This window comes from Eubalaena glacialis, chromosome 8 (genome assembly GCF_028564815.1).
Source record: "Eubalaena glacialis isolate mEubGla1 chromosome 8, mEubGla1.1.hap2.+ XY, whole genome shotgun sequence".
Taxonomy (NCBI): domain Eukaryota; kingdom Metazoa; phylum Chordata; class Mammalia; order Artiodactyla; family Balaenidae; genus Eubalaena; species Eubalaena glacialis.
The window spans coordinates 128,861,642-128,879,476 of NC_083723.1; the positions used below are offsets into that span (position 1 = coordinate 128,861,642).

The window sequence follows — 17,835 nt, forward strand, 5'->3', positions numbered from 1 at the left end:
ACGAACAAAGAAGAGAAAGGGAAATCTCTCCCAGCAGCCTCAGAAGCAGCGGATTAAAGGTCCACAAACAACTTGATGTGCCTGCATCTGTTGAATACCTGAATAGACAACGAATCATCCCAAATTTAGGAGGTGGACTTTGGGAGCAGGATATATTAACTTTTCCCCTTTTCCTTTTTTTTGTGAGTGTAGATGTGTATGCTTCTGGGTGAGATTTTGTCTGTATAGCTTTGCTCTCACCGTTAGTCCTAGGGTTAGGTCCGTCCTTTTTTTTTTTTTTTTTTTTGGCTTAAAAAAATTTTTTTTTCCCTAATAAATGTTTTCTTAATAATTTTTTCCTTATTTTCTATTTTTAAAAAAATTTTTAATAAGTTTTTTCACATTTTTTATTTTAAAAAATTAAAAAATTTTTTTTCTTAATAAATTTTTTCTAAATAATTTTTTTCTTATTTTTAGTATAAAAAATTAATAAATCTATTTTTAAAAATTAAAAAAAAATTTTTTTTCTTAATAAATTTACTCTTAATAATTTTTTTTCTTATTTTTTATTATAATTGCTTTATTTTATTTTATTTTATCCTCTTTTTTTCTTTCTTTCCATTTTTTCTCCCTTTTATTCTGAGCCGTGTGGATGAAAGGCTCTTGGTGCTCCAGCCAGGCATCAGGGCTGTGCCTCTGAGGTGGGAGAGCCAACTTCAGGACACTGGTCCACAAGAGACCTCCCAGCTCCACGTAATACTAAACGGCGAAAATCTCTCACAGATCTCCATCTCAACATCAAGACCCAGCTTCACTCAACGACCAGCAAGCTACAGTGCTGGACACCCTATGCCAAACAACTAGCAAGAGAGGAACACAGCCCCATCCATTAACAGAGAGGCTGCCTAAAATCATAATAAGGCCACAGACACCCCAAAACACACCACCAGACGTGGACGAACCCACCAGAAAGACAACATCCAGCCTCATCCACCAGAACACAGGCACTAGTTCCCTCCACCAGGAAACCTACACAACCCACTGAACCAACCTTAGCCACTGGGGACAGATACCAAAAACAACGGGAACTACGAACCTGCAGCCTGTGAAAAGGAGACCCCAAACACAGTAAGATAAGCAAAATGAGAAGACAGAAAAACACACAGCAGATGAAGGAGCAGGGTCAAAACACACCAGACCTAACAAATGAAGAGGAAATAGGTAGTCTACCTGAAAAAGAATTCAGAATAATGATAGTAAGGATGATCCAAAGTCTTGGAAATAGAATAGACAAAATGCAAGAAACATTTAACAAGGACGTAGAAGAACTAAAGAGGAACCAAGAAACGATGACAAGCACAATAAATGAAATTAAAAATACTCTAGATGGGATCAATAGCAGAATAACTGAGGCAGAAGAACGGATAAGTGACCTGGAAGATAAAATGGTGGAAATAACTACTGCAGACCAGAATAAAGAAAAAAGAATGAAAAGAACTGAGGACAGTCTCAGAGACCTCTGGGACAACATTAAACGCACCAACATTCGAATTATAGGGGTCCCAGAAGAAGAAGAGAAAAAGAAAGGGACTGAGAAAATATTTGAAGAGATTATAGTTGAAAACTTCCCTAATATGGGAAAGGAAATAGTTAATCAAGTCCTGGAAGCACAGAGAGTCCCATACAGGATAAATCCAAGGAGAAACACACCAAGACACATATTAATCAAACTATCCAAAATTAAATATAAAGAAAACATATTAAAAGCAGCAAGGGAAAAACAACAGATAACACACAAGGGCATCCCCATAAGGTTAACAGCTGATCTTTCAGCAGAAACGCTGCAAGCCAGAAGGGAGTGGCAGGATATACTTAAAGTGATGAAGGAGAAAAACCTACAACCAAGATTACTCTACCCAGCAAGGATCTCATTCAGATTTGATGGAGAAATTAAAACCTTTACAGACAAGCAAAAGCTGAGAGAGTTCAGCACCACCAAACCAGCTTTACAACAAATGCTAAAGGAACTTCTCTAGGCAAGAAACACAAGAGAAGGAAAACACCTACAATAACAAACCCAAAACATTTAAGAAAATGGGAATAGGAACATACATATCGATAATTACCTTAAATGTAAATGGATTAAATGCTCCCACCAAAAGACACAGACTGGCTGAATGGATACAAAAACAAGACCCATATATATGCTGTCTACAAGAGACCCACTTCAGACCTAGAGACACATACAGACTGAAAGTGAGGGGATGGAAAAAGATATTCCATGCAAATGGAAATCAAAAGAAAGCTGGAGTAGCAATTCTCATATCAGACAAAATAGACTTTAAAATAAAGACAATTACAAGAGACAAAGACGGACACTATATAATGATCAAGGGATCGATCCAAGAGGAAGGTATAACAATTGTAAATATTTATGCACCCAACATAGGAGCACCTCAATACATAAGGCAAATACTAACAGCCATAAAAGGGGAAATCGACAGTAACACAATCATAGTAGGGGACTTTAACACCCCACTTTCACCAATGGACAGATCATCCAAAATGAAAATAAATAAGGAAACACAAGCTTTAAATGATACATTAAACAAGATGGACTTAATTGATATTTATAGGACATTCCACCCAAAAACAACAGAATACACATTTTTCTCAAGTGCTCATGGAACATTCTCCAGGATAGATCATATCCTGGGTCACAAATCAAGCCTTGGTAAATTTAAAAAAATTGAAATCGTATCAAGTATCTTTTCCGACCACAACGCTATGAGACTAGATATCAATTACAGGAAAAGATCTGTAAAAAATACAAACACATGGAGGCTACACAATACACTACTTAATAACGAAGTGATCACTGAAGAAATCAAAGGGGAAATCAAAAAATACCTAGAAACAAATGACAATGGAGACACGACGACCCAAAACCTATGAGATGCAGCAAAAGCAGTTCTAAGAGGGAAGTTTATAGCAATACAAGCCTACATCAAGAAACAGGAAACATCTCGAATAAACAACCTAACCTTGCACCTAAAGCAATTAGAGAAAGAAGAACAAAAAAACCCCAAAGCTAGCAGAAGGAAAGAAATCATAAAGATCAGATCAGAAATAAATGAAAAAGAAATGAAGGAAACAATAGCAAAAATCAATGAAACTAAAAGCTGGTTCTTTGAGAAGATAAACAAAATTGATAAACCATTAGCCAGACTCATCAAGAGAAAAAAGGAGAAGACTCAAATTAATAGAATTAGAAATGAAAAAGGAGAAGTAACCACTGACACTGCAGAAATACAAACGATCATAAGAGATTACTACAAGCAACTCTATGCTAATAAAATGGACAACCTGGAAGAAATGGACAGATTCTTAGAAATGCACAACCTGCCGAGACTGAACCAGGAAGAAATAGAAAATATGAACAGACCAATCACAAGCACTGAAATTGAAACTGTGATTAAAAATCTTCCAACACACAAAAGCCCAGGACCAGATGGCTTCACAGGCGAATTCTATCAAACATTTAGAGAAGAGCTAACACCTATCCTTCTCAAACTCTTCCAAAATATTGCAGAGGGAGGAACACTCCCCAACTCATTCTACGAGGCCACCATCACCCTGATACCAAAACCAGGCAAAGATGTCACAAAGAAAGAAAACTACAGGCCAATATCACTGATGAACATAGATGCAAAAATCCTCAACAAAATACTAGCAAACAGAATCCAACAGCACATTAAAAGGATCATACACCATGATCAAGTGGGGTTTATTCCAGGAATGCAAGGATTCTTCAATATATGCAAATCAATCAACGTGATACATCATATAAACAAATTGAAGGAGAAAAACCATATGATCATCTCAATAGATGCAGAGAAAGCCTTCGACAAAATTCAACACCCATTTATGATAAAAGTCCTGCAGAAAGTAGGCATAGAGGGAACTTTCCTCAACATAATAAAGGCCGTATATGACAAACCCACAGCCAACATTGTCCTCAATGGTGAAAAACTGAAACCATTTCCACTAAGATCAGGAACAAGACAAGGTTGCCCACTCTCACCACTATTATTCAACATAGTTTTGGAAGTGTTAGCCACAGCAATCAGAGACGAAAAAGAAATAAAAGGAATCCAAATCGGAAAAGAAGAAGTAAAGCTGTCACTGTTTGCAGATGACATGATACTATACATAGAGAATCCAAAAGATGCTACCAGAAAACTACTAGAGCTAATCAATGAATTTGGTAAAGTAGCAGGATACAAAATTAATGCACAGAAATCTCTTGCATTCCTGTATACTAATGATGAAAAATCTGAAAGTGAAATTAAGAAAACACTCCCGTTTACCATTGCAACAAAAAGAATAAAATACCTAGGAATAAACCTACCTAAGGAGACAAAAGACCTGTATGCAGAAAATTATAGGACACTGATGAAAGAAATTAAAGATGATACAAATAGATGGAGAGATATACCATGTTCTTGGATTGGAAGAATAAACATTGTGAAAATGACTCTGCTACCCAAAGCAATCTACAGATTCAATGCAATCCCTATCAAACTACCACTGGCATTTTTCACAGAACTAGAACAAAAAATTTCACAATTTGTATGGAAACACAAAAGACCCCGAATAGCCAAAGCAATCTTGAGAACGAAAAATGGAGCTGGAGGAATCAGGCTCCCTGACTTCAGACTATATTACAAAGCTACAGTAATCAAGACAGTTTGGTACTGGCACAAAAACAGAAATATAGATCAATGGAACAGGATAGAAAGCCCAGAGATAAGCCCACGCACATATGGTCACCTTATCTTTGATAAAGGAGGCAAGCATATACAGTGGAGAAAAGACAGCCTCTTCAATAAGTGGTGCTGGGAAAATTGGACAGGTACATGTAAAAGTATGAAATTAGAACACTCCCTAACACCATACACAAAAATAAACTCAAAATGGATTAAAGACCTAAGTGTAAGGCCAGACACTATCAAACTCTTAGAGGAAAACATAGGCAGAACACTGTATGACATAAGTCACAGCAAGATCCTTTTTGACCCAGGTCCTAGAGAAATGGAAATAAAAACACAAATAAACAAATGGGACCTAATGAAACTTAAAAGCTTTTGCACAGCAAAGGAAACCATAAACAAGACCAAAAGACAACCCTCAGAATGGGAGAAAATATTTGCAAATGAAGCAACGGACAAAGGATTAATCTCCAAGATTTACAAGCAGCTCATGCAGCTCAATAACAAAAAAACAAACAACCCAATCCAAAAATGGGCAGAAGACCTAAATAGACATTTCTCCAAAGAAGAGATACAGATTGCCAACAGACACATGAAAGAATGCTCAACATCTTTAATCATTAGAGAAATGCAAATCAAAACTACAATGAGGTATCATCTCACACCGGTCAGAATGGCCATCATCAAAAAATCTAGAAACAATAAATGCTGGAGAGGGTGTGGAGAAAAGGGAACACTCTTGCACTGTTGGTGGGAATGTAAATTGATACAGCCACTATGGAGAACAGTATGGAGGTTCCTTAAAAAACTAAAAATAGAACTACCATACGACCCAGCAATCCCACTACTGGGCATATACCCTGAGAAAACCATAATTCAGAAAGAGTCATGTACCAAAATATTCATTGCAGCTCTGTTTACAATAGCCAGGACATGGAAGCAACCTAGGTGTCCATCATCGGATGAATGGATAAAGAAGATGTGGCACATATATACAATGGAATATTACTCAGCCATAAAAAGAAATGAAATGGAGGTGTTTGTAATGAGGTGGATGGAGTTAGAGTCTGTCATACAGAGTGAAGTAAGTCAGAAAGAGAAAAAGAAATACAGTATGCTAACACATATATATGGAATCTAAGGAAAAAAAAAAAAAGGTCATGAAGAACCTAGTGGCAAGATGGGAATAAAGACACAGACCTACTAGAGAATGGACTTGAGGATATGAGGAGGGGGAGGGGTGAGATGTGACAGGGTGAGAGAGTGTCATGGACATATATACACTACCAAATGTAAAATAGATAACTAGTGGGAAGCAGCCGCATAGCACAGGGAGATCAGCTCGGTGCTTTGTGACCACCTAGAGGGGTGGGATAGGGAGGGTGGGAGGGAGGGAGATGCAAGAGGGAAGAGATATGGCAACATATGTATATGTGTAACTGATTCACTTTGTTGTAAAGCAGAAGCTAGCACACCATTGTAAAGCAATTATACTTCAATAAAGATGTTTAAAAAAATAAAAAAAATAAAAATAAAAATTAAAAAAAAAAAAAAAAAAAAAAAAAAAAGATGTGCAGCCATCACTGAATTTAAGACAGTGGGTTCAGACTCCCAAATCTGTCTACTTTTAAAAATATTTGGGTTCAGCCTTGCAGGATAGATTTTCATGTAGCAAGCCTGAAGCAGGAAACTGGGGTTGACATGGGTGCTACTTTCCTTTCTCACATATGAGCTTGGGCAAGTCACCTGACCTCTTGACACTCGGTTTTCTTCTGTCAAAGGAGATTGGCCATTATCTCTAAGATTGTTTTTATTTCTAAATGATGTGATTTTAGTTGTCATCCAAATTGTATAATTTTGTTCAAGTGCTGGCTGAAATCAACTGCTTTTCCTTTAGAAGAGAAAAAGTAAGATTCACGAGAGAGAGAGAGAGAGAGAAAGAGAGAGAGGATGCCTCCACAACAAATAGCCCCTCCAGCAGTTTTGCACAAATTGGGTGTAAGTGTCAATCTTAAGTTCAGCCTGAACTTCCGTGGAGAAAGGCTCTCTCTGAACACCTGGTCGGGCCCCAGCGCTGGGGGCTGGGACGGCCTCCGAGAGCCTCATTACGGTGCCACGAGCACCCACCCTCTTTGCTGCGAATGCACCTTCTACTCAAAGGGCCTTTCATTATAGTCGAGTGGAGAGCTCGGGCGGCGGACACAGCAGGCTGCACGCAGCGCAGACAATCAGTGCTGAGTGTGATCCGTGCAGTGGACCAGGGCAATCTGTGTGGGGTCTTTTACGCTCTGAACCAAATTAAGGTGAAGAGGGAAAAAGAATATTTCAGTAGGCAGACTGTAAAAGTAATAATAATAAAAAAAACCTTCAGTTTTCACAGGTGACCCCAGGTCCTCTGAGAGCGGGAGAGCTTACCGCGGCCCCGGGTGAGGGTGCCCAGGTCACCCAGAGCCTGGGGTCGGGGGGAGCAGCGAGGAAGGTATCCTCTCGGTCGCTTCCTCTTCGAGGCTTCCTATCCGGACGGAGTGAGCGTGTGGAGGGAGCCGGACTCCGGGCAAGGCCGCCCGGGCTTGGATCTCACCTCTGCTGCTTAGCGACCTTTGCCTTGACGGGTTATTTAACCTCTAAGTCACCTGTGAACTGGGGACGATGGTCGTAGCACCTGGCGCAGAAGCGCTAGCAGCTCCTACTTAGTGGCTTACCGCTAGCCTGCTAACAGCTGGTGGCTGTCACTCACTTGACCGTCTCACACCTGCATTTCCCTTAGAGCGGCGGGGACCTGAGCACCAGCCCTGAGGGAGCCATCCAAGTGGGCTCTGCTCCACTTTCACCTCTGAGTCTAGAATTCTACAACTCATTTTCAAACCCCTATTCTGAAGATGTTTTAAACCTCAGTTCAACAAACCTATGACGTCAGATTTCCTAAGATAATGCTGAATAATTGTTGTGACTGCAGTTGCCCAACTCTGGAGATTAGCAACCTTTGAAAAGCATGAGAACTGGCCAATTTCCAGCACGTGGCACAGCCACTCCTGGCAGGTTAACCCTTCATACTGTGTGTCATACAAATCTAGTTCGGGTGTCGTCGGTGTGGTCTGCGTCGTGCGTGTGAAGCAGCTGAGAACTGCTGCCGACCTTCCTGGAACGCACCCTGAGATGACATTCTTCAGCCCATCGTGCTCCACACGAGACGGCGCAGATCCGCTCCCTGCATATCCCACAAGGGTCTGCTGAGTAAACCAAGCGGACAGAAGGCTCGGTTGGGAGACTGGCCCAGTCCTGTGAGCACAGCTCTGCATGACCTTCATAACTTTCTAACCTCTTTGAGCTCCACTTTTGCTCCTGCAAAACTGAGGCGGCGGGGGGGGGGGGAGGGGCGGCGGCGGGGAGAATCCTTTTTTTTCGTGAAGCAGTTGTATTAGGGAGAGTATAGGTGCCTAGTTCAGCACACGGCTCAGAGGAGGGCACTGGATAAATGGTAGTCAGCATCGGCGTCATTGCCATCAAGCGTCACAACCACTACTGCTGCTGTGTGCTGAGCTCTGGGCCACACTCTGCATTCTACGGGGGAAGAGTGCCTCAAACGTGGACCTGTCTTCAAACAGCCTGCAGACCGAAATGGGAGTCAAGTCATAGACACTAGTGACTATAATGGAAAGTACATCAAAGAGGTTTGGTGGTACGGAGTTTGGAAGGAAGTGATCACAATCAGCTGGGGACATCAGGGCAGCTTCCTGGAGCCACAACCTGCATCACATCCCCTGCCTGCATGGCCCCCCTTGCTCCCAGCTGTGCCAGGGCCTGGGTACTAGAGCCGAAAGTCAGGGCCCCTTCCTCTCATGGAAGTACACCTGCCCAGTCCCAGACTGCACAATTATGAGTTCAGACTGCAGGCCCTGAGAGTCCCACTCGCCAGCAAACACTGAGTGGATGAGACTTTTGTCTATACACTGGTCACTCGTGCTCATCAAATATTCTCTTGTGCCAAGGATCCAGAACAAATTAGGAAACCCAAATTGAGCCATCTTTTGACCACATAACAAACATTTCCTCCGGTCTGTCTCACAGCCCGAAGGCAGCGTTGACAAGCACATTGATCAAGACACACTTGCTGCCGGTGTGACAAGGCACACAGCGGTGGGGCTGTCCACAGGCTTCCTAATGAGATGGCCCCGTGATGCCGTTGCAGGCGGCAAGACTGGGGAGCTGGGGGTGGGTCTCAGCAACCCTCACCTCCGGCTCATTAATGGAGAGTTGGGGTTAGCCTGCTCTGCCTTTTTGGGCTCGGGCCGTAGAGGGTAATCCTGGCAAACTGTTCTGTCTCTCTCTCTCTCCACACAGTGGGAAGGTGGTCAGTGCTCAGTCCTGTACAGGCTCTAAGCTACCCGCCCACGTTCAGGGGCAGTAGATTGGAGGTGTCATTCTTATTGACAGCACTGTCCCCGGGACAAAAACATTTCTGCATTCAGAGGAGCCTCACACTGGTCTACCTTTGACCACGACAGCTACGCTATCTGCTGCTCAGATACAGAGCTATCAGTTAGAAAAATCAGTCCCCAGTTTCTAGAGTTCACAAAATCTGAGGTTGAAGAGGTGTTACGTTCTAAACCACAGGATCAATGAATTTTGCAGAAAGTTGACAGCAGTACGAAGCGTGGATGTTAAGTTATGGATACCTGCAAATGATGCCCCATTATGTAGCTTGGAACTAGTGTACAGAGACGGCTGATGACAGGAAGCACATGTTGGTTCTCGGCTCCCCTCGGCACTGCCTTCTTGCTGCATCTCCTCTGCTTCACCGTGCGCTCCTCCCGCTTTGCATTTTGTCCTTTGCAGCAGCTGCACCCCACACCCTCACGCCCGCAGGCAGAAAGCAAAGGGAATGGATTGAAGCAGAGTTGCAGGCCACTTTTCTGTCCACCCTGGGTGAGCACGAGGCGTGGGGTTACAGGTCAGCTGCCTGCAACGTCCACCTGGAGGGCCTCAGGGTAAAGACCACAACGTGGGTGGTGTGTTCTGAGTGCCAGTGCCAGGCCGTTCTTCGGCTTTATGTGTTTCTGCTTCTTTTTGACCCTCTCAACAGACATGACATTTTGGTGTCTGTAGACTCCCCATTTTGTGGATAAGGAGACAGGCTCTCTGGTGAGTGGGAGCAGAGCTGGATCTGGCCCCAGGCCTGGCTTCAGGCAGTGCCACAGAGAAGCAGGCCCATCCTGCAGGCTGGCTGACGGAAAATACAGAACTGTGCTCAACTGGGTTCCAAGAACGCAACTTGGGGACCTTCTTTTTGGCTTAAAAAACACACATGAAAAAGTTGAACAAGAATTCCAGGGCCCTGATTTCAGCTCTACCACCAATTAAGCATCTGAAAGTGAACATTTCACTCTGTCTTTTTCAGCCTCGGTTTCCCTCTGTAAACAGAGGTGGCACGTCTATAGAACAGTTTGGGGGAAATTGCCACCTTAGCACTGCTGAGTCTTCCCACACATGATCATGGTGTATATCTCCACGAATGTAGGTCTTTAATTACTCTCCTCATTGTTTTAAAATTTTCAACGTTTAAAGCCTTACACATATTTTTGTTAGATTATGTCTAGTTGTTTCATAATATTTGATGCTATTACAAATTATATTTTTATAATTCCAATACCTAATTGTTGCTGGTATATAGAAATACAATTGATTTTTGTATATTTACTCTGCATTCCACAGCATTTCCACACTCACTCATTCATCTTAGTAGCTTTTTTGTAGATTCCACCAAATTTTCTACAAAGATGATCACGTAATCTGGATGCCTTTTATTCCTTTTTCTTGCTTTATTGCACGAGCTAGGCCCTCCAGGGCAATGTTGCACAGAAGAGGTAAAAGCAGACATCCTTGTGGAATTCCAGATCTGAAGTAGAAAGCATTCAGTCCTTCCTCATTCAGTATGGTGTTAGCTGTAGGTCTCTATCATGATGTTGGCTTTTGTCAAGTGCTTTTTCTTTTGAGACTATCATATAGCTTTTCTCTTCCTTGTTAATATGGTAAGTTGTACTGATTAATTTTCAGATGTAACCAGCCCTGCATTTCTGGAATAAATCTCCCTTGATCATGATGTATTATTTCCTTTTATATTGTTGGATTTGATTTGTCTAGAAATTTTGTTTCTGTATTTCTGAGATAATCATCTGTAATTTTCTTTTCTTTTAATATCTTTCTCTGTATGATTTTGATCCTTTGACATTTGTTGAGACTTACTTTATGGCTCAGCGTATGATCCACCTTGGGAAATACTCTATGTGTGCTTGAAAATAATGTGTATTCAGCAGTTTTTAGGTGTACCATTCTATAAATATCAATTAGGTTAAGTTGGTTGATGGTGTCGTTCAAATTTTCTATATCCTTACTGATATTTAATCTGTTTGTATAATCAGTTACTGAGAGAGGAAAGTTGAAATCTCTAAAAATGATTGTGGACTTGTACATTTCTCTTTAATAGTTTCATATTTTTGCTTTATGTATTTGAGGCTCTGACATTAGGTTCATAAAAAGATTTCTATGTCATCCTAATGAATTGACCATTTACTCATTATAAAACATCTCTATATCTAATAATACTATTTGTCTTGAAGTGTACTTTGATTAATATCAATATAGTCACACCAGTTTTCTTATATTTAGAGATTCCATTGTGCATATTTTCCATACTTTTGCTTTCAACCTATATATGTCTTTCTATTTCATGTGCTTTGGCTTTAGTAGAATATAGTTGAAGCTTGTTTTTTATTTTTATTCAGATTGAACATCTCTGCTTTTTATTTGAAGGGCTTAATCCATTTGTATTTAATATAATTATTGATATGGATGGATTTAATTCTACTTTCTTGATATTTGCTTTATATTCAACCCATCTGATCTTTCTTCCTCTCTTCCTCCTTTCTTTCCTTCCTACGGATAAATGAAGCATTTTTAGCATTCCATTTTATCTCTGAATTGACCTTCAGTTATACCTATTTTTGCCTATTTTTAAAAATGGTTGCTGTAAAAATTATAATGTGTCTAATTTATCATAGTCTACCTTCAAATAATATCACAGAACTTCACAAATCAACAAAAAGTTACAACAGTGTAATTACAGTATTCCTACCTACTCTTTGTGGTCCTGTTGTCATGTATTTTTCTTCCACGTAAGCTAAAAACCCCACAATAATTTTTATTATTTTGCTTTAAATATCCAATAGCTTTTATCCAAAAATTTATATATGTTATGTGTGTGTATCTTTTATATTTACTTGCAAATTTACCATTTCTGGTTATTTTCATCCCCTTTGTAGATATTGGCTTTTATATGATATCATTTTTCTTTAAGCTAAAGAACTTCTTTTAGCATTTCTGGAGTATGAGTCTTCCAGACACAGATTCTTCCTGTTTCACCTACAGTTTTGAACAATATAGAAGTCTAAATTGACAGGATTTGTTTGGTCTTTTTTTCCTTTTCAGTACTTGAAAGATGTCCTTCCATTGTTTTATGGTCTCCTAATGAGAAGGAAGACTTCATTCTTATAATCATTCCCATGGATGTAAGGTGTCTTTTTTCCCCTGAGGATACCTTTAAGATTTCCTCTTTATCTTTGGTTTTCCCCCAATTTGATTATGATATGCCTAGATTTGTATTTATCTTGCTTGAGGTTCACTAAGCTTCTTGGATCTATGTTTTGATAAGTTTTGTCAATTTTGGAAAAACCCCAGCCATTATTTCTTTAAATACTTCTGCCTAATTCTCTTTTTCTTTCCCTTCTAGGATTCCAATTATACTTGTGTTAGAGTTATTTGAAATTGCACCATGTATCTTGGATGTTTTGTTCCATTTTGCACTCTTTTTTACAATATGTTCTTTTTTTTAAATAAATTTATTTATTTATTTTATTTTTGACTGCGTTGGGTCTCCATTGCTGCATGCGGGCTTTCTCTAGCTGCGGCGAGCGGGGGCTACTCTTCGTTGCGGTGCGCAGGCTTCTCATTGTGGTGGCTTCTCCTGTTGCAGAGCACGGGCTCTAGGTGTGCGGGTTTCAGTAGTTGTGGTGCACGGGCTCGGTAGTTGTGGCTCACGGGCTCTAGAGCACAGGCTCAGCTGTCGTGGCACATGGGCTTCATTGCTCCGCAGCATGTAGGATCTTCCCGGACCAGGGCTCGAACCCGTGTCCCCTGCATTGGCAGGCGGATTCTTAACTACTGCACCACCAGGGAAGCCCTACAATATGTTCTTTTTGTTTCACTGTTGATCATTTCTCTTGAGCTGACTTGAAATTCACTGATTCTTCCCTCTACTGTGTCTAGTCTATCATTAAGCTCCTCAAATGAATTCTTTACTTCTGATCTTATTAATTTCTAGCATTTCTATTTGGTTCTTTTTTACCGTTTCCATCTCTCTGCTACAATTTTCCACTTGTTCGTTTATGCTTTTTCACCTTTCCCACTCAGTCCTTTAACATATTTATCCTAATTATTAAGATATACTTTTCCAATAATCCCAAGGAATAAGTCACACCTGGATCTCCTCCTATCGACTCTTTACTCTCTTGACCAAGAGTGACATTTTCTTGTTCCTTCATGCGTCTCCCAATTTTTTATTGTACGCTGGAAATTTTGTTTAAAAGAGTAATGGAGAATGAAGTAAATGATATTTAACCCTAGAAAGCGGAGTGTCCCTTCTTTTCTCAGTCTGCTGATGCGGCGGCTGAGTCCATGAAGTCTGTCAGTGAAGCTGGTGTGGATTCTGTTGCAGAGGCAGTCGGATTCGGTCACTACTGACTACAGCAATGTTGAGGGCAGGACTGGGGCCTTTTCTTCAGCAGGGCTCAGATCCAAGCCCCAGGGCAACTCTGAGGATCGCTTCATGCTTTGCAGACAGCTGCCGGTTTTCTGAACCAGGGGAGCTCTCTCCGAGTCACAGCCCAGTACCGTTGTGAGTTGCTGAAGGCTTCTTTTCCTGGCTTTCTGCACGCTCTTCACAGATCCTTCTCCACCATGCAGCCTCACCCCAAGCCTTCGGAGGGCTGAGGTGTGCTCAGAGACGCCTGGAGTTCCTTGGAAGGACATCTCTCGGTCCTTGTCCCCTTCTCCCACCCTCCAGTGTCCTGCCTCCAGTACTCAGTGCTCTGTGCCGCCTGCCTCCGGACTCTACCCTCACATCAGTCTCCACTGCCAACACTCCTTAAAACCTAGGCTGCCTTCTTCCTCTCCCCACTGTGGTTCCTGCCTGTGGGAAAGCAGCTGTGGTCTCTTCTCCCCTAGAATGAGCTCATCACTTTCTGAATTTAGTTCATTCAGGTTTCTTTGTATCCTAGCTTTCCGGGTTTTTGTTTTTGTTTTTTAAGGCTATGGTTTAGTAGCTCACTTGGCTTATTCCTGCTGTCAGGGTAGATTGGGGTGATCTCTTGACATTCTGCACTTTGAGTTCATCTGAACATCTTCAACTGCTGACTTCTGGTTGTTCTTCCAACGCCCAGCCCCTGGGAAGCCCTTGACCCCACGTGCCCATCTGGTTCAAGTTCAGCCTTTCCTCCATTACAGCACCTGCTCTGTTTTTAAATGTATCTTTGTGTCTCCCTCATTCAGTGAGATTGTAAAATCCTAGAGGGCAGGATTGTAAAATCCCAGCACCTAGCACAGTTTCTTGCACATTAAAAATGCGTAAAACAAGGATTCCAAATAAATCAGTTAATTCATGGTATTTCCAAATGATGAATTTCGGTTTAAATCTCCTCCAAAGCATAGAATAAATTGGGACCTACAATGTTGTCTGTAATGAACCAGCCCTACTGTGGTTGATAAAAGTGGGAGCTGGTTTCCACCACTAACAATGCAGCAGCAGTAACCGCACTGATCTGGGGATGCCAAGAGCACAAGTGTGCGTCAGGGCTCGGGGCTGGGCGGTTCTGTCTAAGAGGAGTGTGATTTTACTCCCTCTGGCTTCTGTCAGGAAGTAATTAGTACTAAACCTCTAAAGAGGATAAGTTCACAGCATTTCTCTGTCTATGACAGCTAGATTTTTGATGACACATACATAGAAAGATGATTCATAAAATAATTCATTGCAAATTGGTTGCACCTTGAAAGATCGTCAGTGTAGAAAGCTTACATTTCCAACTGAAATACTTGATCAACCGAGAGTGGAGGGGATCAGAAAACGCTGTCCAAATCCCTGGCAAAAGTCTGCACGAAGAGCTTCTTGTACCTTATCCTGTCTCAGCTTATTAGAGGGATGATGAAGCACTTTCTCCTCATTTAAACCCTGGACAGAGAAAATAATGAGTTCTAGGTTTTCATGCATTTTTAAATATTGAGAAGCATCTATCTTAACATAGAATAAAAATACCTAAGCCAAAATGCCACCATGTGCTCATTTGCGAATAATCCGTATGACTGTCATGCTGAAACAGCTGTGTGGTGAGATGACCACAGAATTCATTATTCAAACTGGACATTTCTGAGAGAGAAAAGGGGCTTGTTAGTAATTATGACGGGGCAGCAGGCACAAACCGGCACGGTCCAGCAGGACCACGCGGTGTGGTCATTCCCCTGGGTGGGAGTTTTAAAGATTACGGAGGGCAAACTTGATGGACGGTGGCTGTTGCTGACGGAACGCTGGACAAGAGCAGGGACAGCCATTTTGTTTCCCCATCGCTGTTTCCTGAAAGGGAGAGCAGGTCGGGATGTGATCACTCCTCTCGGAGGCAGCCCAGTGTCCGAGGGCACAGCTCCGGGAGGAATGAACGGTCCTGGCAAAGATAGCAGCCACCCTTCTCCTACAGTGGGGAAGGCGCTTGGAGAACGCGCCCAGGGCCGGGCCCACCGTGTGCACGAGTCAGGGCTGGAAAGGCTCTGCGCTAAGTTCCCCGGATCAGCGTGAGGCCCCGAGAGCAGCGGAAGAGCAGCACATCTGCCCCCGGAGCCGCGTCAGCTGCTCGCCTGCGTCACCGCAGCACCTCCCGGAGGCGCAAAGACCCCACCGTCAGCAAGTCCCTGCAGTTGCCGCAGCTTCTTCCTAATTCCCGCGTCTCGCGGGCGCGGACAGCAGGCGAGCGTGGCGGAGAGTCAGGGGGCCACTCAGGCCCCTCCAGGTGATTTCAGGCCACTCTTGGTCCAGGGAGCTAACCGAGCTCAGCCACCCCGCACGGCCACCACATGTGTGCCGCCCAACATCCAGCCCAGAGCTGGCTGAAGTGACGAGAGCAAGTGAAGGCGTGGCCCAAATTGCTCCCCCGGTGTCCCAGGGCCGCGCCGCCTTGGGATGAATCTGGGGGGTGTGAGAGGAGCAAAGCGTCTGGGCTTTCATCCGTCTTCCAGCACCGCATCAGGGTTAGAAACAAAAGTGGGTCAAATTCCATTGGCGGAACTAACCTTCCGCAGACAGGAAGCGTGAGCGTGGCTGCTGAACACCCGACGTGCCCAGAGCGCCTGGACTTCCACGCTTTCCCCAGAGTCCACCCTCAAGATGCATGAGGGCCTCTGGCTCTGGACGCCACTTCTAGACCCGTCTCTTCTAGGCTAGTCAAAAGCTGGCAACTCTGGTTTAACCGGTTGTCATAAAATCATGCATACTTTCCCATCTAGAAAGTTATGAGGTTTCTCATCGTTTCTATAAACTGTTCTTTTCAATGGGCTTCGAGTCCTGGATGGCTCTAGAGCAGACTGGCCTTGGTACAGAATGAACCTGCACTGAGGACCTGACAGCTGGCGCACACAGGGCGCCCCCGAGGGCAGGTTGCGTAAGGAGAGCCGCCCTGGGACACAGGACCTCAGTGCCGACGCCAGGACAGTCTCGGGCAACCAGGATGGCTGCTCACCCCGTGCCCACCGACTTCCTGCTGTCCTGCCTCACGGTGGACCCCACAGCCCAGGTCCCGGGTCCAGGCGGTAAGCGCAGGTCCTCCCGAAAGGGTGGAGACGCACCCCGTCTCTCCCCAGCCCCCCCCCCGCCGCCGCTAGCCCGAGACACAGGAGAAAAGCCCAGCGATGCCACAGCCATAGGAAACGTTCCCTGTGTGTGCCCGGAGGAAGCCCCCAGCAGGGGCAGACACACCCCAGACCAGAGAGGGGCTCTGAGGGTCACCTGGGCCGGCGGCCTGTCCGGCTTCAGCCCGGGGAGCACATCAGGGCCGGCGGCCTGGGACAGGGCCTCCAGGTAGGGCAGGTAGCGCTGAAGGGCCTCGGCCAGCACGTCGCCGTCCAGGCTGAGGCTCCGCTTGTCCTGGACACTCTGCTTTGAGCTCCTGCAAAGCAAAAGGAAAGCGTGAGCCAGTCCACGGGGCGTGGCGTTGATTCCGCGGCCAGACGCTGCCACAGCGAAGGAGGGTGGCCGCAGGGACCACGTGGGGACCCGGGCGTCAGGCCAGGCGGCGACAGCCCGGCCCCCGCTGCTCTCACCAACTGCAGCTGGAACCTCTCATGCGCCCCCGTCATGAGGCAGCCCAGTGTCCGAGGGTACAGCTCCGGGAGGAATGAACGGTCCTGGCAAAGATGGCAGTCACCCTTCTGGCGGCCTGGCGGTCGGACACGGTGCGGACTTGGTGAGTGACCCTGAGAAGAGGGCCAGCCCTAAAGTACGTTCTCAAGAACCGCCCCCGACCACTGGGGACAGAAAACAAACTAGAATGTGGGAAACAGCTGGCACTTACTCAAGTCCAGCAAGAATCTGTGTGGCAGAGAGGTTTCCCCAGTGTGGGGAGGGGCAACTGGAGAGCCCTGGTCCTACCACCCACTTGCTCTGGGACCCCACCATCTCAGCCAGCGCCCCCCATGTGCAGAGGAATGGGGTAGGGACACACTGCGTGAGGGGGTCGTGCTCACGACGGCACATCCCGACCCCCGGAAGCTGTGACCGCATGGGGTTCCGCGGCACGGCGCGGCGGGGGGCAGAGCGGGTGGCATCAGCTTGCTACTCAGCTGACCCTAAGGTGGGGGGCCCTCCCGGTACCCCAGTGTGACCACGAGGTCCTTAGAAGAGGAAGAGGGGGTAGAGGGCTGGTGTCAGAGTGATGTCATGAGAAAGACCTCCAGCTTTGAAGGATGGGGCCCGAGGACCGCAAAAGGCAGG

The 17,835-nt window shown here is 44.4% G+C and overlaps 1 protein-coding gene across 1 annotated transcript in view; it reads right to left on the reverse strand.

Annotated features, from left to right (window-relative positions):
• The window catches only part of PTPRN2 (protein tyrosine phosphatase receptor type N2), a 702,618-nt gene that overhangs the window by 457,588 nt on the left and 227,195 nt on the right, over nucleotides 1-17,835 (reverse strand). Inside the window, 1 exon segment of the mRNA XM_061198224.1 lies at nucleotides 16,852-17,011. Within this exon segment, the coding sequence (XP_061054207.1) occupies nucleotides 16,852-17,011 (160 nt within the window).